This window comes from Limanda limanda, chromosome 6 (assembly GCF_963576545.1).
Source record: "Limanda limanda chromosome 6, fLimLim1.1, whole genome shotgun sequence".
Lineage (NCBI taxonomy): Eukaryota > Metazoa > Chordata > Actinopteri > Pleuronectiformes > Pleuronectidae > Limanda > Limanda limanda.
In genome coordinates, this window is record NC_083641.1 from 18411884 (window position 1) to 18434925 (window position 23042).

The following is a 23042-nucleotide window of genomic DNA, read 5'->3' on the forward strand; positions in this document are numbered from 1 at the left end:
GATTGATGTGACGTGTGTGTTAAGCCAGCGGAGTTGTCCGGCTGACGGTGGCTCGTTAGAGCACTGACGGCATGCGTGCACGGTCACATACGGTTATAACGAGATTTCAAAACGGCGCTAGCGGGCTAGCCACCATGCTAACTGCGGTGGTAAGAGAGCAAAAACCCGCCGTCACGACTTTAATCCCACTTCTATCATGACACTGTTTCTATAATACCGCCAGGTTAGAAGCAAACACCGGATAGTAGTAGTTAGTGTCGGGAGTCCCTGCTGACTGTGTGTGGAAGCTGGGAGGGGAGCTAGCTTCAAGCTACACGGAGCTTCAAGCTGTGGAATCAGCAACACAGTTCGGAAACAAGACCTGGGAACCGCTGCGCTAAGAAACGATTACATCAGCATTTTGACCCGCTGGGTGTCACTTTATTTAGTTCTGTTAGTTGCCATGGTTCAGTGTGTGGGAGGCAAGCTAACAGAGGTAAACAGACACACGTGGACTTCTTCTTCCCAAATGGGGTAGGCTTCTCTGAGCTCGTCTTCCATTGCGCCACCTATGGGTTTGGCGGTGAATTTTTTTCGACGTACAGTGGTCGGAGAAGCAAAAATCAAAAAGACTCTTCGCCCACCGTGGAGCCCTCTCCGAGAAACGGATACGTAGAAGCATACTGGAGCCTTTACTAGGAGCAGAAATTGTTTTGAGGACGCTGACATGTACATAGTGTACTGTGCAGGTTTAAAACAACTGCGATAAAAATAACTGCATACGTATAAATCACAAGGCTATACATAAATATACTCAACCATAGGAACTCGTGGCAGCCCTGGGCCACATTGTGTAGCAGCCTGTTCGCTGTCAGGAGTTCCCGGTATAGCGCCACCTAAAAGTATTAATTACAAACTTCCTGTTCGTGAGATTCAACTACATTTAATTCTCAGCATTTCATCCGAAACCTTTTCTTCTGGCGATGAGACCACTTCAAAAGCCTTTTAATGTGGCCTTAGGATAAGACATGATGCACGAAAACATAGAGGTAGAGGCTTTTTTTCTTTTTTCAGCATGGGTGGTTTTGACTCCCATCAGGCTATACTGGGGCTTTTTTTCCCCTGCCTCCTCCTGTGGGTTAACCAACACAGTTATGTGTCGGTTAATCCCTCTGTACAAGCAGTTCTTCATATTCCACAGGGGAAGCCTCAGGGCTGCTTGTTTTTATGTTTATGCCAAACCCAGGCCTTTGTACGTGAATTTTTGCACTTGCTTGATGTTTATTGTGACTGTTATCGTGTTCAAATTCTTCCCTGTGTGGGTGTTGTTTCTATATTGAGTGCAAGATGTTTGCAATGCGGAGAACAGAAGGAGGGTGAAATACAGACCAGGCAGTGGGGGAAAAAAGTAATTTCTTGAGAAAACATAAATTCCTGTCCACTTTTCACCCAGTCTAGAAACCTGAGACTATAGGACTGTATCAAATATAAAGAGGCCTGCAGATTTCTGGTTTCTTGTTTCCCTGTGGGCTGAGAGAATAGGTGTTTGTCTTTTCTCGGGTTAAAAGAAATGACCGTCGGTGACAAAAAGGCCATATAATGTTTCTTGGGCGGTTTCACAATGCAGATTAAAGCAATATAATTCATGTGAATGTGTCAAAGAAAATGATGGTCTGTCAATAAGCCATCATATCAACTAAGACTGGGAGGGTTTGTTCTTCTGGTTACGTAAGTGAAGACCCCAGCAGTTACTAGATATGTATGACCCAAACATTTCTTCTTGGACCCTATTGCTTATATTGTGTAAACCGTTAAGGACCTCTGTACGTCATGACATTTATTCATGTGGATAAAATGATCAACACCCTCTAATCAGAGGTATGTCACAGCCCCATCTCCCAGCACTGCATCCTCTGGGCATATTTGGAATTTGCAGGGAGAAAAACTAAAGGGTTGAGTTACATTTTAAGAATAGTGTGTATACCTCTACGTCCCATTGACAAACCAATTCCCCCCTTGTCATACTACCAGGACAGAGGAGTTGGCGGTGCTAAGCTTTGCAGCAGAGACACATTAGTGCTTTCTCTTGTTTGTTCTGTCGCTCAGTCGCTGCAGCACACGCTCATAAAACCTTAACCGGGCCTCTCTGCTGAAGCTGTGCACATTTGTACCTGCAGGTGTGTGTCTCCATGTGCGTGTGAGTGATGATGTTGCAGGAAAGTGAGCCACAGCTGGAAGCGCATTTGTGATTCGAAACTCTCCGTAAAAGAGATCCCCACACGCTTAGTCAGCTGATAGAGAGAAGTCCTGTCAACATCTCAGCTACTTGTGGAAATGCACATCATTGTGCTAAGCTGCTGCTGCGGGTTTTATTTAGTTCTATGCTCTGGGTACATTTCCACTGAGAGTGACTGGTCTCCATCGTCTTCACTCTTTCCCTCCTTCATTTTTTGCTCTTTTTTTAGTTTTTTTATTGCTCATCGTTTTTAATGTTTGGCCTCTTTCCATCCCTCCCTTCTACTTTCGTCTTTTGGTCCACTACACCACCCCGCTCATTTCTGCTTAGTCATCCTTGCAGTACCCAGCCTCATAAACAAGCAAGTCAAACCAAATGGCAAGCAAGAGGAGCGCGGCCCTACACTGGTGTTTCCTCTTTCACTCTAAATGCTTTCTTTATTGAGTCCGACTGCACTGTACATGTGGCGACCTGCCAGGGTTCCTACAGTTTTTGTACATTTCTGGCCAGTTGTTTGTGTGTCTGTTTATAAGGGTCGCTATTTAGCAGCTGCGTGTTGAATGTCTGCCCTGCGCTGACTCCCACCGGAGTCTTAAGACCTGGACACTTGTTAGCCTTGTGTCACATTTCTGCCCCTGCAGATCCCCGGGGGGAGAGTGGTTTCCCCTATTATGCAATGTCTTGCACGCAAATAGGGTGTACTTGCTTTCTGTGGATATTCAGTAATATGTTCTCCTTAAAGGCTGCTGGTGGATCATATTCTAGAGGGAGTATACAGTACGGCTTTGTAAAATCTACATGTTAATCAACATGGGCTGTGGTCCTGCAGTTATGATATGAAAACACAGATATATTATGCTGTGTTTTAGGGAGGTCATACAGAGGTCATGTAAGGTCCGGACACTTCAACATCTTTTGACATAACAGACAATCTACAAAATATTTATAGGCCTTTCCTGAGTTATGCAGCTTTCTTTTACCAAATTTGGAGAAACACAACTGATTTGCACCCTTTGTTTCCCCTATCTTTATTCAAGAGTCTTTATTGAGAGCAGGAATTGCAGGACTGCTCCACATTCACTCCCGCCCTTCATACCTTTATTATATGTACTTCCCTTCGGAAAATTGGTCCAGGCGCACATTTTGAGCACAAGAAAAGCAAATCTAAGCACAAGCAAGGGATATTTGAGTGTGAGCGCAGGGTTTAGAGTGAAGCCTTACAAAATCTTAACCCGAAACCAATAAGTCCTTCTCTCAAACAGTAAAACAACCCTCTTTAGTTTAGATAGGAAAGTAATCCCATAATAAGCAGGTATTTCTATTGAGATTATAATGGATTTACAGGTAACTTGATCAACACCAATATCAAAGTAAGCAAGAAGAAAAAGAAACAAATAGGTCACTGATGATCACTATGCCCTGAAGAAATCCTTCGCATTTTTGTGTTTGACTATGGTCCATTCACAGTAACATTGATACAACAAGGCTTTGTAGTGATTCATTTGAACTGAAATGTTCTATTTTTCTCGTCTTGATAACAGAAGTTTCTGTTCAGTCGAACATCTGTCATTTTCTCAGTGTGTGTGGCTGCCAACATATAATCTTACTAAAGCCTTCTCTCAAATCTGGACATCCTGGATACTATACCCTGCCGGCTGTTTGTATTCTAAATTATTTGTCGGGTTGTCCAATACGTTTTGGCACAAATGTTCATATGGACTGAAATATGACAAAAAGAGGTGCAATGATTTTACAGATGTCGTTGGATCCAACCACTGAATTCAGACTGAGCTGTCGAATTTTAACGACAGGAAGGTTTTCTCTCCACCTGTTCTCTCTGATAGGGAAAGTCGGATATCGTTAAAGATAGGCTCATGGAAAATTACATTTGCAGAAGGTCATTGAACCACAAGACTTTGTGGTTCTGAACTGTACACATATAAAATGCACTGTCATGAAAAGTGCACTTGCACAACATGGCAAACACAGCATTTATTGAAATAAAAGGTCTTTAGCTTACAATAGAAAGACTGAGTGTGTGCGTATTTGCAGAAGGAACATTGGCTGCCTTATTTATTTACAGCAATGAATGTCTTCATTAAAAGAACTGTAATGAAGCGTGATTACATAAAACACGCTTATGATTAAAATGATTTGATTATCAAAATTTATTTGTCCCATTGTGAAGTTAAAAGAAAAGTTTGTCTAAAATAAAGCAGTACATGTTTGCTACATTTTTATTATTTTATGCCCTTAACATGAAAAATATTCAGCTAACGACATTACAGAAGTATCAAATCATTATTTAAGGCCAGAGCCAAAACGTCTGATGTAAAACATTAAAATCACTGTGTTCAAAAAGTTGATGTGAATTTCAAGTTTGTGTATAGAACACGCTTTATTTTAATCAACAATTGTAAGAGTCTTATTTTTGGTCTGTTGATAATCCTTACATGGTAACCATTGTCTTTCCAATCTGTAAGTAAATGTAATCCACAAATATTTAGATTGAATCTGAAACATGTTAGTTGGCAAGATAAAGACACTTTGGACTGTGTGATACAGCACTGAATCACTCACAGATACAAGGCCTGCTTCAACCGCTCTCTTTCACAAATATGATAAAGATAACAGCAAAAAACAATGTGGAAAAGTTTCCCCCAAAACATTATTTCAAAAGACATCACCCAGGTCCTCTGGAAACTGAAGGAAAAACAAGATTGAGATCTGAAATGGAGATAGTGTTTTCATGTAGGCCACTCAGAGCCAGCACACATACACATTAACACCCATAGAACTCTCTCCCTACTCATGCAGAGGCTCACTGTGAATCATGGAGTATTTTAGTTTCTGTCAGAGAGGTATTTACATTGTTATTCTCACTGACAGTGCCCAGTTAATTGTAGGTGAACATTTACTTGTTAAATGTTGTATTATGCTTGTGTTTTTACAGTCAATATCATCTGGATGATGAAGAATCACATATCACAAATTAAATCCTATCTTAAATGAATGGTTCAGTTTGTTTCACAATTATCTTGTGTACTCCTTGGTTTCATAGTGTTTCCAGCCCTATGTTTGGGATATGTGGAGGCGAGTAGGAGTTGTGATGAACCCTCAGTACAACTAAACCAGCATCCAAATGTTCAGCTGCACACACACACACAGGCAGGCAGGAAGACAGAGGTCATGTAGTTCATGCTGAATGGTATGGGCAGCCAACTGGAGAGGGATTTGCTGGTACATAGTTTTGAGGGTAGCACTCGGTATGTTGTCGTGTTTGTGTGGGTGTTTTTACCAGGGTGAAGGGTAAATTTGATCTGTGATGCTGACTTATCAGGCTACATCCCAGGATAGATGACCTGGTCAGGTTGAGCACACACTGAGAGCCCCACATGATTCAAGTCACGTTCCTTCATGTGCCAGGTTGAGTGTGCTTAAATGTTGCCAGCCATGAACGCGTGTGGTTTCACTGCAGCGTGTAGCCAACTCAGGATCACCCTCCATCTAAAAACTGCTTTTTTACAAGTCTTTTCATCTCTCTGTACTTTTGAAATGTCTTAGGGTTAGGGTTATTAATGATAATTAATAATACTTAGGGTTATTACTGTGAACCCCGTTCGTACCTGGTATTAACATGTGTCCTGAGTGATCTGATTACCAGTGGTCTGCGATAAGAACAGATCTGAACGAACTCGGAGGTCGTCAGGGACACATATGGCCACATTCACTTTGCTTTGTGAACAAAATGCATTCGGGCCCACAGACAGTATGAAGGCCAGTCTACTAGGCTAACGTTCTCTGACCCGCTGCAGCTTCACAATTAATGGAAAGCTTCTCAATGATTTGTTTGTGGCCACCCCCACAACATCAACACTGATCACATAAATAGGTCAAATCTGTCTTCATAGAAGATCTACACACAGCATCGATCCATTCAGCCACTCCTGAATCTACTTGCTCTTTCTCACTCTCTCTCCTCTCTCTACCGCACACACACACACACACACACACACACACACACACACCCAGATACTGTTATCAGACACATCTGTAAACTCAGACTGGGTAAAAACAACATAATTTCTTCTTCACAAATGACGGACGTGATTTTCTGCAAATAAAACCGAAAAGTGAGATCCAATCACCAGTTGTCACTGGAGAGACGTGCAGGATGCATTTTAATGCGAGGTGTGAACAGATGATCTTAACACTGACAACGTGTGATTGTTTGTCTCTGGGTGGATGTTTACAGGTGTGAACACGGCCTGTGAGTTTAGTTTCAAACTTACTTTTCGGTTTACTGACCACCCAGTTGTGTCAGAGCTGTGATAAGTTAGTTCTGATGTAAACCAAATATTTCCAGTGTTCTGCTTCCTATTTAAAGTTTTCCTCCAGCAAACCAAGGATAGCCGTTTACCGTGAAGCAGCTGTAGAAAATAGTATATTTTTCCACTTAACAGAGCATCACTGCCACACTGACCTTTTTTTGGGGGGGAAATGGCATCAGGAATAGCCCCTCTTCCAGCTAATTACTGCTCCAAAGCACAGTGATATGGTTTATCTTAGTTTACACAGGATCTGTATTTTGTCTCCAGCACTGATTTATCAAATCTCCCCCCTCCCCTATGTGATGAGGAGGTTTCAACATGTGAAAAGCACAGATTGCTTCCATGAGAAATATATTATATAATAATCTTATATCACAATCTTTTACTGACACTGCCTCTTTTTCTTTCTGTAGGAATTGAAAGACCTGACACAGCGGAACGAATGCTTAGATCTCAAAGGTAAGCACCAAAAACAGCCTGACTGTTGTAGTCAACGCTATAAATGTATGAAACTTGTTTTGATGAGGTTATAAATTGAACAAACTTGTTGTTATGATGCTATATTATGTTAATGTTAATTGACGAGATGTGTGTATGTGGTTATGTTTTTAGGTGAGAAGCTGGACTATAAAGCCTGTGAGTCTCTGGAGGAGATTTTGAAGAGGGTCCAGTTTAAAGTGATTGACCTGGAGCAGACCAACCTGGATGAAGACGTAAGAATATCTCACTTAAATCTGTCTCTCACTTCACCTCTCTTAGTGCTTTCTTCACGCATGCCTTTCCCTCATTTTCATTCTCTCTATTGCTCCTCCATTCTGCCCTCAGTTTAAGCCTGATGCTGTTTTTTCACTCAGGATGTGAAGTGTTTGCCATGGGTTTTCTGATTACTCCAGATGTCCAATTGTGTAAATACCGTTGGGGACTTTAGGGCTGTAGACATGCACAGACAGAGACAGCGCTGCAGAGGGACACAGAGCCCTGACCACTTCCTGTCACACAAAGCTCCAGATAAACTGCACAGCACTGAATCACACACAGACACAAGGCCTGCTTCAAGCCACAGTTCCTCAAGATACATTTTTTTAGGGGAGGAAGGGTCACAATGGATGCTCATTATTTTTCTTCCGGTCTGGCAAAGCCTTGTGAGGTCTCTCACCCTTAACTACAGAATGAATTAAGGCAACAGTCTCTCTGTTTTCCAGCAGAATTACAGATGTAAGATAATTGTTGTCCTGTCTACAGAGCTACTTGTAGATTTTAGGAAATTTGGCAGCTATTATGTCATTTCCAGACTATCTCTTAATGTCTGCTGTTTCCATCAGAGTCAAAGTGAGTTTTTATGCATCTGCGAGGGCCTGTGTCCAGAGGCAGTATGGTTTTTTGTTGTTTGTCTGTCCAACTTATTCTTGTGAATGCTATATCTCAAGAATCCGTTGAGGAAATTTCTCCACATTTGTTACAAATGTTCAGTTGGACTCAAGGGTGAGTACAAATTGGTGGTGAAAGGTCAATGTCACCGAGACCTAATTTTCTTTTGAATGTGATGTATGAGGAACACCTAAAGGGAATTTTATTACATCTGATACAAACATTTGCTTGGATTAAAGGATGAACTGATTGGAATCTGAAGGTCAAGGTCACTGACCTCACAAACCTTTTTTTGCCTGATGAATGCACTCTTAAGAATAACTCTACCGGGGAATTTCATATATTTTTTACCAGTTGTCACTTGGACTCTTAGATTATCTGATTAGATTTCAGTGGCTAAAGGTCACGGTGACTAGGATTGGGTACCATTCACATTTGTACCTTAACCTGGAATTTTGTACTGGTTTATTGACATTTGGTTTGTTGAGGGGGGGAAAAAACAGCTGGTGTCTCCAATTTTCTGTTGGGCTGTCATTGAACCTCTGCAGAATAAGATCAGGCAACAGGATTTAAGTAAGATGTGAAAATAATGATGGAAATATGGAATTAATGCTTGTTTCACGTAGAACAATTTTTTTATCGTTACAGCAGACTTCCAGTCAGATGTATAGTGACTTACAGTCATGCATTCACATTCCATTTAAGATTGCACAGAAGATCATAAGGCTTGAAATGGACAATAGTGAAAAGATCCTTTTTTTAAACGGATATTTATTAACAGATACACACACTTCGACATGCCTTCAATCCAGGCAAATGCAAAATGACACACTTTTCACCCAATATGGAACACTGCACCGGAAATGTGAATGAAGCAGCTGAATGAGTCAGTGACTGAATCACCAGAGATCAGTGTCCCAGTCTGCGACAACTGTCTGGTCTCTGGCTCAGATAAAATGAGACACTGAAAAGAGGAAATATTAAGGAAGTGTGCCTGGTTGAGGCGAGCATGGAGGAAGGTGGGATAGAAAAGGAACTGAATGAAGGTGTGGGTGGGTGTTTTTTACGTTTGAGTAGATATCTTGATTTGGCAGAGATTCATATCTGCACCAGTGTCGTCTTGTTGGGAATGATAGGCGAAGATGACAGCAGAAAAATGGTTTTGGGGGAGATGAAGAGGGAGGGAGGCTTACGCAGGCTGGTTTTATAAGACTGAATGTGACTCATCTTCCCCCACCCTGTAGATAAACACACTTGTGTATACTTAGTAATGTCTGCTAGCACACACAAACACACACACACACACAAACGCACACAAAGGGGGAAAAGGTTATGAGATGCTTTACAGCAGCCTGACGGATTTTGTTACAGCTCATCAGCCTCAGTAGAGTATAAACTCATACTTTCATTTTTATCTGCATCGCATCCTGAGACCAGCAGCACAGGAGCAGGTCTATCATCTGCTCATTCTTTTTTGGGGAATTTAATCAAGAATCTACTCATGAGACGTAATGACTCAGTAACTCATATTTCTGTCAAATATGCTAATATGTAAGATAAATATATAATATAGAAATGCATAATAGCATTAAATAAACGCCACCCATCCCTACTCCAGTGTCATTAATACTTTTACAGAGTTGGAGGTGTCAGTGATGGATGAAGGACATGGAGCTCACAGCATCGACAACCAAAATGAGATTAAAAAACTGATCACAAGTGCACTTCAATCTTGTCCTGCAGAACCAGACATCTCGCTCTATTTTCTGCAGCTGCTTCTCACTGAACAGGCCTCACAGGCACCACAGCTTTAAACCACTGAAGATTCAGTAACATTTTTCAGCTGGTGATTGACCTGACCTTTAGAGTTTAGCTGATATAACTAGTCAAATAATCATCTAACCAACAATTCAACATAAAACTCATCAGTAACTTTTTTATACTCAACAAAGTTTATTTAACAAGAATGAAACACAGTAGAGTACATATCACAGCGAACCCCTGATAGTCATGAAAACATATTTAGATTCACTAGATCTGGATTTATAATTAGATCTGCAACAAATTGCACACTCTCATTAATATCAGTCTCCTAAACATGCCTGATCTGTTTTCATCAAGATCTACAAGATCCATAAATTGTTCTCTGAGAAATCAAAACAAATGTTGAAAGAAAGAAATGGGGGAAGTACATTTTCCCCCGCATTTCAGATGGTAATATTGTATTAATGTGAATATTGATACTCTCAGGCAGTGTGTGGATTCTCATCCGGAGCTAACTAAAGTGGGAATGCTACATCCCCTCCACCGCTGTATAAATCTTACAGTTATAGTTACTTTGCCGATTCATATTTAAGATAAAACTGTATTATACGATTACAAAAAACGAAACACTGTTGAACACAAAATCATTTATTTTCACATTTTGGTGGAGAGTACTTCCTTTTCCTTGAATTAGTATTATCATCATTAGGAAAAGACAGACGTGTGTAGGATTGTTAAGTCTTGGCAGAGCTATACGCTTTACTGAATGCTATTCTTTTTCCTGTCTCCATTCATCTTATGACCCTTCGAATACATCAGTAACCCAAGAGAGGTACCTCTTTACCTCTCACCTCAGGCCGTCATGGAAACACCTCCGCAGGTCTCCCCTGTCCGGAGGGACTGTTACCGCAGCAACAACAGCTGCTCTTTGTAACATCTCTAAATCTGGTTCACACTTTTAACATTGTGATCAACTGTGTTTAACTGCTGGATTTGTATAATACCCTCACAGTAACTGTATTTGTCTTTTCCACCTCTCTTTGTTTTTCAGGGTGCGTCAGCTCTGTTTGACATGATCGAGTATTATGAGTCCGCCACACATCTCAACATTTCCTTTAACAAGCACATTGGCACGCGGGGATGGCAGGCAGCAGCTCACATGATGCGAAAGGTGAGAGTTCATTGTTTTACAGTGTGTGACATCTATATTGCAGATGAAAAGGACAATGTAGGAATGAACAGATATTACATTTTTTATTCATGGATCTAAAAAATAACATAATAACTGCAACAGTAAACCCCTCATGTTTTTATCAGCATGATATTTAATTATTGTACAGCAACAAAATATGTGATTAGAGGATAGATGGGATAATGACAATAAACAGTGTGAAATGCAGGGTTTCCCCCAGTGCTGTATAGGCCTGGCGGGCCGCCAGGCTTTTCTCCCTCCCCCGCCAGGCTAAGCGTCGCTTGTTTTTTTTATTTAAAAAAAAAAAAAAAAAAATCCGTCACTAGCACACATCAACAACACTTCACTTCCTCATTGAGCCCCGATCCCCAAGCAACCCCATCCTATTGGTCCAAACAGTCACATGTCCCACCCCGACCCATTCACTGACCCTCAGACATCAGAACGCTCCTTCAACACAGTGTTTTACTGAACATAAGTCAAAACCAAACATAAACATAAACCTAGTCCGTTACACTATTAGGCTGCAGCTATTTGGTTTTATTTATTTAAAAATAGGGTACTTCTTATTTCATACATTTTCCACAAATATGGGGAGGATTCAAATAGCCCTACAAAGTTCTGTGTCAAAGTAGGCCGACACTTGCCTGTGTATTTTGTTTGTTTGTTATTTTGTTGCTTGTCTGTTTGAGTAGCTGGCTGAAAGCAAAGAAGTAGTAGGCTTACCTTTTATTGGTAACCTAACTGTTACGGTTCATTGTTTCTGAAAAAAGAGGCCTGACTGCTATGTTCACAGCAAACTTGAATTTTTTTTAATATTAAGTAGGGCTGCCACTAACGACTATTTTTCTATCGATTAATCTGACGACTATTTTATCGATTAGTCGATTAGTCTAAACAATCAATTTTCCTCCAAAAAAATCAAATTGACCATTTCAATTCAGTTAATTTTATTTTGATAACAACAAACTGTATGTCATCGTATAATGCAGCACAAAACAAAATGTAAACAAAGGCTCAAATATTAAAGTGCAAAACTGTAGGTTTAAACTAGCAACTCCAATGTGATAAAAATAAATAAAAAAGAGGGCCTCAGCTACGGCGGTAGCTGAGGTGACCGCGAGAAGGCTTCTCTAGCAGCCCTACCACCAGGCTTAGCAAATTTTCTGGGGGAAACCCTGGAAATGTTTTTGTCTCTCAAAGTGAACATTGAGGATGGACTATAAAAGTATTTGTTTTCAACCTCGAGGTTCTCCAATACGACCGATTTTTGTAATTGTTGCTTTGTACCCAGGGGGGATGACAAATCTTTCAGCTCTTCTTTTTCACTGGCTGATGTTTGCTGTTGTTGTTGTGCAGCTCTGCTGCTTTCTGTCGACACATCCAGAGTCATGCTCTTGCCCTCAAAGGCGTTCTCTGACGTCAGTAATCACTTGGTACTGTTGGGCGCAAATACGTTAATATTTCACCTTTCGAGCTGAATCTGTGAGAAACACAAGGATACAAACAGCTGCTGGTTCATTTGTACAGTGTTCTTTGAATCAACAGTGAACCACTTTACAAAAGAAGATTTTAATACAGTTGTGAAAAGTCTGAAATGAAAATGGTTTCATTAGTTTTCTAAGTTAGTTGAGTTTGTGGGTATTTTGTGGGTTAAAGTTCAGCTCCTGGCTCAACACTAATCTCTTTACCAAACCACAAATTACATTATTATTAGTTGTGTGGTCTTCTTAATAGTTTTTCATAGAGGGAAAAACAACAAATTCTCAATCACATTTACTAATGATTCAATAACTGTTTACAAAAAGTTATGAATACCACAGTTCTACTGTAGTCACAGCTCTGACTCTGAGAGGATACGTTTTTTTAATGCATCAGTGGTTGAATCAAAAGGCTTTCCAGAGTCTACAGGCACTAGTGTCTGGTGATGAATAAAAAACACACACTAGTTTGTAGATTCTTTGTGTTGTAGTTTGTTTGAAGTCATCACTCGTTTAAGCAAAGACCCACAGAACACACAAATATTTTGAAAACAATGTGTCCCTGAATCCCTCATGTGAGCTTCTGGATTCATCAGAGGGGGGGAAAAAAGAGGACATTACTTTCATCTGGGCTTGATTGTTTATTCACAACATTTTTGTCATTTGAAGATGAAGTTGTATTTATGGAAACAGATGTAGCTCTTAGTTGGCCTTGTCATCAGTGTTCTACAGCTGAGATAATGGGAGGTTACACGACAAGGGTAAAAGTATCCAACTAGATTGCGAGAGGATTCAATGGTGGAAGATGTGTGTGTTACCTCAGGGTCACGGGTTGAGCTGTTTTTTCTGGAAAATTAATTGTATCTCTGTGTGTGTGTCCCCCTCAGACGAGCTCTCTGCAGTATCTCGATGCACATAACACGCCCCTGCTGGATCACTCGGCTCCCTTTGTGGCACGAGCTCTCAGGATCAGTGGCAGCTTGGCAGTCCTCCACCTGGAGAATGCAGGAATATCTGGCAGACCGCTCATGTTACTGGGTAAGAGAGAGAAAAGTACCAGGGAGGCGATGGGGTGGTGTACAAGGGGTTTTCTCTTTTCAGACCTGTTTTTCTCATCTCCCTCTTTTCCCTCACCTTCATTTGTTTTCTTTTTTCTGCTCAGCCACGGCTCTGAAGATGAACATGAATCTGCGGGAGTTGTACCTCGCAGACAACAAGCTCAATGGCCTGCAGGATTCAGCCCAACTTGGCAACCTGCTCAAGTTCAACTATAACATCCAGATCCTGGACCTGCGTAACAACCACATCCTAGACTCTGGTACGCAGCACTGATGGAGCACAAACAGTAACAATAGAGGACTGTTTTAAAGCCTATGTGTTTTCTCAAGGTGGAATTATTTGTTAAAAAGATTTGTTATCGAGCGAACACCTCTGTACCTTTTTTCACAAACTCAGAAAAGAGGTTATTGATCCCTTTGGATAAGTAAAACAAAGCCAAGAATGGAATATACAGTAAACAATATACATATTGTTCAAAGTTACATAAAGTTCATAGAGGCATCCTGCCAAGTACAAACCAGTCAAGTAACTGGACCTTAATCCTATCTTTTCAGAAAATACCTTTTGCATATTGACCAGCAGCAGGACAGATGTGTTGTAATGCAATTATTAGTTTTATCATCTTTTCACATCATTGTTGTATTAGTATGATAAGCCAGGTTTATTATTTAGTTGTTTTAAATCTGTGCGGCTGTGGCTCACAAGGTAGAAGAGGTCGGCCGTTCAATTCCTGGCTCCTCCAGGCTGCATTCCAATGTGTCTTTGGGCAAGTTACTGAACTTTAAGGATACCCTGACGGATGTGCAGACAGTGAACAGTGTGTGATAGAATAAGTGCTGTGTGTAGCAATGCTGTATGAGTGTGTGTGTGTGTGAGAATAGGTTAATATGACTTGGAATGTAAAGCACTTTTGAGTATTTAGTATTTTTAGTATTGTTTATAATAGATAATTAACATGATGTCGGTTAAGGTTAACATTTTTAAAGTTCCTAATTGGATACAAAGATGCCACTTTGTATTTGGTTTTATGAGAGACCCACATATGAAGGCCCGAGTTCACATGCACCTGCCACGGGTTAGGTTACTTCCCCATTCTCTCTCTCCATTTCATGCTTGAAATGTCCTTTGATTAAAGGCAAGATGTTGTACTCAAAATGTCAAACATCAGCGACCCCCTAATTTCTTGACCATTAGCAAACAACAAAACTCAGAAACAGAAGGGGAGATTGTGACCTACTTATCTGCAGCATGTCTTGTTGCAGAATCAAACAACCCTGAGGGGATACATCTAGTTTTGCTCTGCTTATGATGCTTTAAAAGGTAGAGGTTGATCGATCACTTTGTCTGTGCTTTTTTTAAGGAAAAAAACACAAATACACTAATCTATCGTGATTTGCACTGGTTTTCATTTTCCCATTTAAGCAAATATTTAATGTTTTCTCCCGCATCAACACTTTTTATTGTAGTTTTGACAGAATGTTACCCTATGGCAGCTTAACAGCGAATAAAGAACATAAAATATAGAAATAATAAAGTAAATGGTCAATGCAAACAGCTGCTGCTATGTGAGACCATTTAATTTAGCTTAATTTTGATACTTTTAAATTAAAGGCAGAAACACTAACTTTGACTCTTTTGCTTTCTGTCTCTTGTCATCTCAGGTCTGTCCTACGTGTGTGAGGGACTGAAAGAACAGAGGAGAGGCCTTGTCACTTTGGTCCTATGGAACAATCAGCTCACACACAACGGCATGGGCTACCTAGCTGCTGCACTGGTACACACGCATGCACGCACGCACGCACTGCACACACACTCATCAGAGGTTTTAAGAGGAAAACCACAAGCTGTGTGTGTCTGTGCACAATTCAACTATCCGCTCATTACACTGTCAGAGAAGTGATCATAATAGCTCTCTGCTGTTTGTTATACCTTCCCTCTCCTCACACAGCATCTGTTCATGCTCGGCAGCTTGACTACATCCACACTTGTACATTCTAACTGTTGCTTAATACACCCAGCCTGAGGTCTGTTTCTTTGACCCTCTGCAGTCCGGCGTATTCACCGGCTGTGTCTTGTGTGTTTTGGGATCCAGTATGTTGATATGCTATGTCAAAATGAAAACAGTTAATTGTCTGTTGGCCACGTTGTGCTGGTTAAAAGATAAAACAAAGATTTTGCAAGGTAAACACAGTTTTCAATGTGGTGTTCAAGCACAGAAGTATTCAAATGGATTAATGGACAGAATGTACCTATGAAAAAGTAAATGTCACTGGAACACTGACAGGTAATATTCTTCCCACTGGGTTTGCTGTGGTGGTCTATGCTACCATTGTGTAGACCCATACCAGTTATGTAACTTCCCAACAGCCACACAGCCTAGTTAATTTTAGAGCCCTCTTTACTGGTTATCAGTTCATGTGAAAGTGAAAATGGCTGCTCCATGCAGCAGCAGAGTAGAGCGTGACTCTGTATATATATTTCTGGTCGTATGATTCTTTGACCCAGTGTTTAAGTGAAGTTTGATAGTTTCAAGAATAAAATTTCTGTCATTCAAGTCTGCGCAAACAAAAATTAGAATTTTTTTAAATATCATAAGGGTATCAAAGGTCAATATGAAAACAATGTGAAAGTAATAATGATCCTCCATTCAGCTTTATATGAAGTTGCAGCTCGTTTATATTCTGTCTGATTGGCTTTTAAGAAGTTAATAGATATAAATTCAAACATCGTAGGATCAATTCATGTAAACTGACCGATCACTACTTAAGATCTTAAAGAAACTTTTGTAGAAAAGTTTTTATATCTATCTCTAGACTGAAGAATTACCTTAACGTCTGCATGTTGTTAGTTATAGAGAATGAAGACACAGTCCTCGACTTAATTTTAGAAGCATGTGATTGTTTTTCTTTTAGAACATAAAGTCCTGCATGTTTGAGCTCTTCTAAGAAACGGTGTGATGCTTTGAGGCCTGCAGGATTTTGAAGTAGAAATCCCTCCAATCATACTGATAAAGTGCGTCTCATGACTGTCCCTCCTACTGATTAAAGACCCTGGAAACAACCACAGTGTCACTGGGTGGCCTAATGCAATGAGATGCTAATGTCTGGCATATGACGATAACCAATAAACCAAAATTAACAGAGATTTCTTACGTAGCAAAAATTGCTTGTTCAAACCATCAGCAACACAGTGATCTGACTTTTATGACTACACTGCCTCATTGCTAAAGAAATAACCGTTTTTAGCATTGAACACAGACATGTCTTTGTTTTCATTCTCTTCTGTTGTTTCTCTCAGCCATGCACTCAGAGTCTGGAGACTCTGAACCTTGGTCATAACTCGGTGGGTAATGAAGGGGTCCACAGGCTTAAAGACGGACTGATTGCCAACCGCTCGGTGCTCAGACTGGGCCTTGCTTCCACCAAACTGTCCTGCGAAGGTGGGAACTAATACCTGTGTTCCCCTTTTTCATTTCTTGTAAATAGTTTTTGCTGTCTGTTGCATTGGTGATTTATTCCTGCCATCTATGCTGTAGGAGCGGTGGCAGTGGCTGAATTCATCGCTGAGAGCCCCAGACTGCTGCGCCTGGACCTTCGGGAGAATGAGATCAAGACGGGTGGACTGATGGCCCTGTCGCTCGCCCTGAAGGTCAACACCTCTCTGCTGCGTCTCGATCTCGACCGGGAGCCCAAGAGAGAAACTGTGAGCATGAAGATAAGATGTAGGGAAGGGGGTAGAAGAGAGAGGAGGTAAAGGACCAGATATAGTCTAAACAGATGCACTTGTGTTTATCCTCCGCTGGGTGTCTGCTCACATATGTTTGTCAGCACTTGTGGTCCAAGTGATAGATCCTGGGCTACACAAAGGTAGCCTGAGCAGACCCAGACTTTCCCTCATGGACTCGATGCATGTCAAACTGATCCTTCCACTCAAATGTGGAATTTGGTGCCTAAGGAATAACTCCAAAACCAACAATGAAGTGATCCCATCAACAAGTATGTCTATAAATCTTAAGATAAGCCTAATGGCGCTTATTCATCTGCACCACAGAGCTCTGCTTTACAATAACTATTAAGAACAACTCAATGAGTCACACACTGTTTCACTGGGTGACGTGTTCCATCTTTGTGATGAACTGTAGTTTATTTTGAGCCAATCCCACCTACTCTGCTCTGCTGCAGCAAACTCTTGCTAGAGCACCGAATCCTCAGCTGATGTTAATCCCCAACATGAGCACCATTGACTTTTTTTGCCCTTTTTTAAAGAAATTTTACAAATTTGTGTGTTCAGAAGGGAAAATTATTCTTGGTGCCGAAAGCAACAGAAAGTGTAAAAAATAACTTTGGTTTTGGTCAGAATAACACCAGCCATAATGTTTTTAATATGATTAATGGGGCACTTACTTAAGTTCTTCATCAGAGTGCTGCAAGTAGAAAGATGGCAGGAAATTGGAAGCCACAACAAAGATCCTCTTATTTTTCTGTTCAAAGAAAATTGCTGTTTGAAGGAAAGATAATGTCACAAACTAAAACACCAGTCTTATTAATTTATATTTATTGTGATATTCTCGTGGTTTATTTGAGATGTTGAGGAAAATTTTGTGTCTCTTAGGTGAAGAGTTTCATTGAGACCCAGCGTGCGCTGCTGGCTGAGATCCAGAATGGTTGTAAGAGGAACTTCATCCTGGCCAAAGAGAAGGAGGAAACCGAGCAGAAGATGAGACAGTCCGCATCCATGGCTGAAATCGCCACAGAGGATGGAACCACAGAAGAAGAGGAGGGGGAAGCACCAGCATCAGAGGCGAAAGACGACAAGGAAGGGAAAGAAGGAGAAATAGTGGAGGTGATCGAAACAACAGGAAAAGAAGAACAGGCATGCATCCAGGCTGGAGCGAGCTCTGAGACAAACGTGGAGTCTGATTCAGACACTGAGGATGATGAGGAGGAGGAGGAGGAGGTGATAACAAAGTCCTGCTCCACAAACACAAACCAGGCTGCTCCTCAAACCCAGCAGGGGGCCGTACAGCCCCCCCTCAGTGCCTCTGGGACTTCCTCGTCCCCGTCTGATCCACCTGCAGGAGGGCCATGTATCATTCCGGACATCACCATCACAGAATCCCCAGCTCCCCCTGGCACTCCTCCATCTCCCGGTCGCTCTATATCAGTCTCAAGCCCGGGGCGGGGTCGTAAGGTCTTCACGGTTACCCGGGTGGAAAGCCCCCCCTACCAGCAGCAGCAGCAGTTAGAACTCCAGAGAGCTGCACTGGCAGCTCTCAGCCAAACTAAAGAGCTCTCAAAGAAGCCCATGACACCTCCTGCCTCTGAAACACCCACAGAAACACAGCAGACACAGGAGGATGTGAAAGAGCACTCACCTGCACCCGCACTGTCAACAGACTGTACCCTGACGGAGCAGAGTTCTATAGCACACTCGGAGTCCACAGTAAATACTCCACTGACACACACAGAGACACAGTCGACAAGTCCACCCACAGAAGATGTAACAGCTAGTACTTTAGACCCCAAAGTCACAGATCCAAATCTACAAGCACCGGCCCTGCCCTCCGACTCCTCAGCAGCACAGGCTGGAGAAGTTCAGCTCACTGAGGACGTTATACAGAGCACGCAAAGCCCCCAACCTGAAAACACTTCTGTAGAAGGAGAGGAGGAGAAGGTAGAAGATGGCAGAGAACTGATGTCCCCTGATAGTACAGAGGAAGAGTGTAAACAGTCAGATGAACCAAGTCAAACCCATGATAGTGTTCCTGCAGTAGACACGCAACCTCCAAAACCTGTACTTGAACAACTACAGATTGAGTTAGCATCTGTGTCAATGGAGAACCAGTCACCACACCAAACGCAGGAAGAGGAGGAGGAAAAGGAAGCATCGGCCCCCCTGTCAGAAATCGAAAACCCCACTTCGACAGAGGAAGAGGACAACCAGCCAAACCAAGAGGAACCAAGTCCAAAGCAGCAAACAGAGGCAGATGAAGAGAGCGTTAAGCCTGTTCTCTCAGTCCTGACTGATCAAGAGGCTCCTGCTGCCTCTCAGAGTGATACACAAGAGACAAGTCTTCAAGCAGAAGAATCCTCAGAGAGGAAGACTGTTCTCTCTGTCCTGACTGATCAACAGGCTCCTGCTGCCTCTCAGAGTGATACACAAGAGACAAGTCTTCAAGCAGAAGAATCCTCAGAGAGTCCAGAATCTGCTTCGACTGGCTCTGTCTCCCCAGTGAAAGTGGAGGATTCAGCCGATGAGAGCTCTGCAGACGAGTGTTTCCCTGAAGCTCTGGACCAAGAGGAGGTGAATTCAGCTCTACCTAACGGCCTCAAGCCAGAGTTCTCCCTCCATCTTCTCGACCCCGAGAGCCCCAAACCTGGCAGCTGTGTGATGGAGCACGGTGAGTCCCTTTAATCGCTGATATTCTATTTTGTAGATAGATAAAGTCACACCTGCAGTTTGTTTTGGTGTGAAAGTCTCTCTGATAATGTGTGTTGTGTGTGACACGTGCAGTGAGTGTGAGCTGTACACAGGACCTGGAGGAGCTGCTGCTAGAGGCCAGTTTGGAAACAGGAAGAGACGCACCATGAGGTTGTGAGGTAAACATTTGTCTCTATGTATGTGCAATAGAAATCTGAATTAGACAAAGATTCATCATCATACGAGCAACACCATCACGGACCAGAACCAAAGATTTATCCGCCGCACCTCCGGCCTCCCTTCACATATCCCCTTCCCTTCATGTACTAAAGCTGAAGGATCGAAACACAACCAGAACTAGAACTTAACAGGAAACCCAACAAAAACAATCCAGCTAGTTGCTATACAGCTTGGTAAAATTGTCATCTGTCAAGTGTTTAATCGTTTTTACACTTTTTAAAACTCTCTACACCAGGAAGCAGCTGGTTAAGCACTGTTAGCATAGCTGTGCTGTTCTGTGTGTAGCTAATACACTGTATAAAATGAAGGTGTAGCCACAGTGTTTCTGGTGTAACAGCACTGGGGTGTGCAGGTGACAGGTGTGTTTAAAGTGTGTGTTTGTTCTGAAAGACGTCACAGCACGGAGGAGGCGGCAGAGGCCATGTTGACATCACAGCTGATGTCATGCACATGCACTACTATGACGTGCACTGAAATACATGAAATACATCTCACTAAGGACATTTACAAAACTGTTGTGTCATTACAATGAAAACCACAGTTGTGCCCCTGACCAATTTGTTCCATCTGTTATGACGACACTCACTTGTGTAATTGTTGAGAACTTGAAACGAGACAAAAACACAAATTATCCAAACTGTCAGTTGTAGGTGTACAGACAGACTTTCTTTTTTTAAATCTGAAGTGTAATTCAGGGAACCAAGGTAGTTAAATCAGCTCCTTAATCATTTCCCTCCTGCGCTGTTTGTGTGGTTGCCACAGCAGAAAATGAACAGTAGGTTGAACCACTAAAAGTCCAATGGCAAGAAGCCATTTGTGTCTTTCACGAGAGAGAACCCAAGCTCCCTCCGCTGCTGTTGACCTCAGGCCACCATGTTTGAAGAAGATGAGGCTGACTCTAACTCTGTCTGTTTTATGCCTTGAAATAAGTTCAAGTATGACATATGGTTTATCATTTGTGGATGATTGGTTGTTTAAAAATGTTTTCTGCTACAGTCAGAATTAATTTATCTCCTCTCTTCTGCTTTCCCAGGGACCGCGAGGACATGAGAGCACTCAGCTAGTTTGTCTGGCTCTACTGCGTGACTGATAAACCTCTGATGTTTCTGTCGTTTCTTTGACTTTACCACCAACATCCCCTTTCCATGAAGGACAGACGACCTGGAGTTACAGTAAAAGCTCCGCGTGCGAGAACTCAAGCAACTTCTGGAAAATACACAAAGGACAAAATCGAACTGTGGAGCTCGGCTGTGACAAATAAGGAATCCTCTACATCCACACTACATTCACCACGTATACATATACACTGAGTAAGAGAAAGAGGAGGGGAGAAGAGGAATAAAGTCACCATGTTATCACTACATTTTGTCATATCTGCGATCTTTACACACAAAGCATCTGACGGAGAGACAATGGAGGACAGAGGAGGGAGGATGAACCCCGAACCAAAGACAGAACACAGACCTTTCCCACAATCCATACTCGCTCTCTTATGTATCGACTGTAGTTGGGGAAATAACTAGCATTTAAAGGTTTTTCATAACACGCACACAGAGACCTAACGAGGACAAGGACGATGAGAAAAGTATAGTTGGTGGCACACACAGAAGACCAGATAAAAGTCGGGGACCATGCTGCGGGGACCTGCTGGCTTTACACACTTGTTCTCCAAGTGGAAGTCGATCACCGTCGGAGGCTTTTATATTCACGTAAGCTGAAGATGTCAACGTGTCTGTTTAAATGTCAGCGTTTTACGTCTGTGTACCCTCCCTCAATTAGCCTCTTACGAAAAGGAAAAAAAAACAAAAAAAAAACTCTAAGGGACCTTTGCCAAAGTGGTTTTCCTCTCGTCTGTTTCTTGTCCTCTGCTCACTTTGGCCCCTCAGGAATCAGCGTCCCCTCCCGCTGATGTGGAGGACCTGCTGCCGTCGGCCACCGCTACAACAAAACGGCTTCTTTCTTTTTAAGTCACAATGCTGAAAAAAAACAACAGAACATCTGCGAATGTTGGAAAGCAATGCTGTAATCTCTTGGTTCAGTTATTTACAGTTTAAAGAAGTTGTCGTCGTTGATTCTCAGACACTCTGTGGTAACCTCCCCTCTCCTCCCTCCTGTCGCTCAGTCTTCCGTTGGTACTCGGTGCCGCCTCACCTCTCCGCTCCAGCTCATCATCCATGTTGCCTTCAAAGTCGTCACTTCACTCATCCTTTGTTTTTTTTCGTTTTGGCTGCTTTGAGAAATCAGTTCTTTTCTATTTATTTCACGGCTGTATGAGCCTCCTCTGATTTATTTTTCCCTCTTTGTCTTCTTCACCACCTCCTCATTTTATCTCTTTTTTTCATTTAGGGGTTGCTTTTAATGGTTAACCTCCTTTTTTGATGTATATTTCAGATTCACAATAGAGCAAATATTTAGTTTAGAATATTTTTTTCTTTTAAGGGCGGGGGGGGGGGGGGGATCTGTGTTGGGAGGAAAGGTTTATATGATTGAATGGTTGGTAGCAGCACTAATGAAAGCAAATACCCTGTTGCTTGAACGCTTCTCTGCTGGGTGAATATGTGGCCACAGGGGGGCGCTGGTGGTTGTGTTTTATAATTCCCCACAGTGGAGCCAGAACAAAGGATTTCACAGCATCATGTAACAAGTCTCTCCACATCCTGACGTCTCTGTTCACCTTGTCCTGAATTTTCCAAAGCAAGACAGTGAAACTTTACAAGAGAGCTGTGTTTTTTCTTTTTCTCGTGAGACTGATACAATCAAGTTTATTGTTTAGTTTTTTTTCTTCTGAAAAGGAGCATATTTGGACCCTCCTGCTCTTCTCCACCCAACAGAGAGTTTTCCCCCACTGTTTGTAATGCTTTAATTTTTAGAAATTTTTAATAATAATTTGTTAACTTAATTGAAATGTGCCGGAAATTACAAAGATATGTATGGCGAAATCTGTTCCTCTCAAATAAATGCATGTAATGACA

The 23042-nt window shown here is 41.9% G+C and overlaps 1 protein-coding gene across 1 annotated transcript in view; it reads left to right on the plus strand.

Moving 5' to 3' along the window:
* The window catches only part of ppp1r37 (protein phosphatase 1, regulatory subunit 37), a 43206-nt gene extending 20694 nt beyond the window's left edge, over positions 1–22512 (plus strand). Inside the window, exons 3-13 of the mRNA XM_061072463.1 lie at positions 6960–7005; positions 7159–7259; positions 10730–10849; positions 13239–13389; positions 13514–13669; positions 15072–15184; positions 16708–16849; positions 16946–17112; positions 18022–19810; positions 19924–20009; positions 21104–22512. Of these exons, the coding sequence (XP_060928446.1) occupies positions 6960–7005; positions 7159–7259; positions 10730–10849; positions 13239–13389; positions 13514–13669; positions 15072–15184; positions 16708–16849; positions 16946–17112; positions 18022–19810; positions 19924–20000 (2862 nt within the window). The 3' untranslated portion in view covers positions 20001–20009; positions 21104–22512. The remainder of the gene's footprint in view (positions 1–6959; positions 7006–7158; positions 7260–10729; positions 10850–13238; positions 13390–13513; positions 13670–15071; positions 15185–16707; positions 16850–16945; positions 17113–18021; positions 19811–19923; positions 20010–21103) is intronic.
* Positions 22513–23042: the final 530 nt, after the last annotated feature.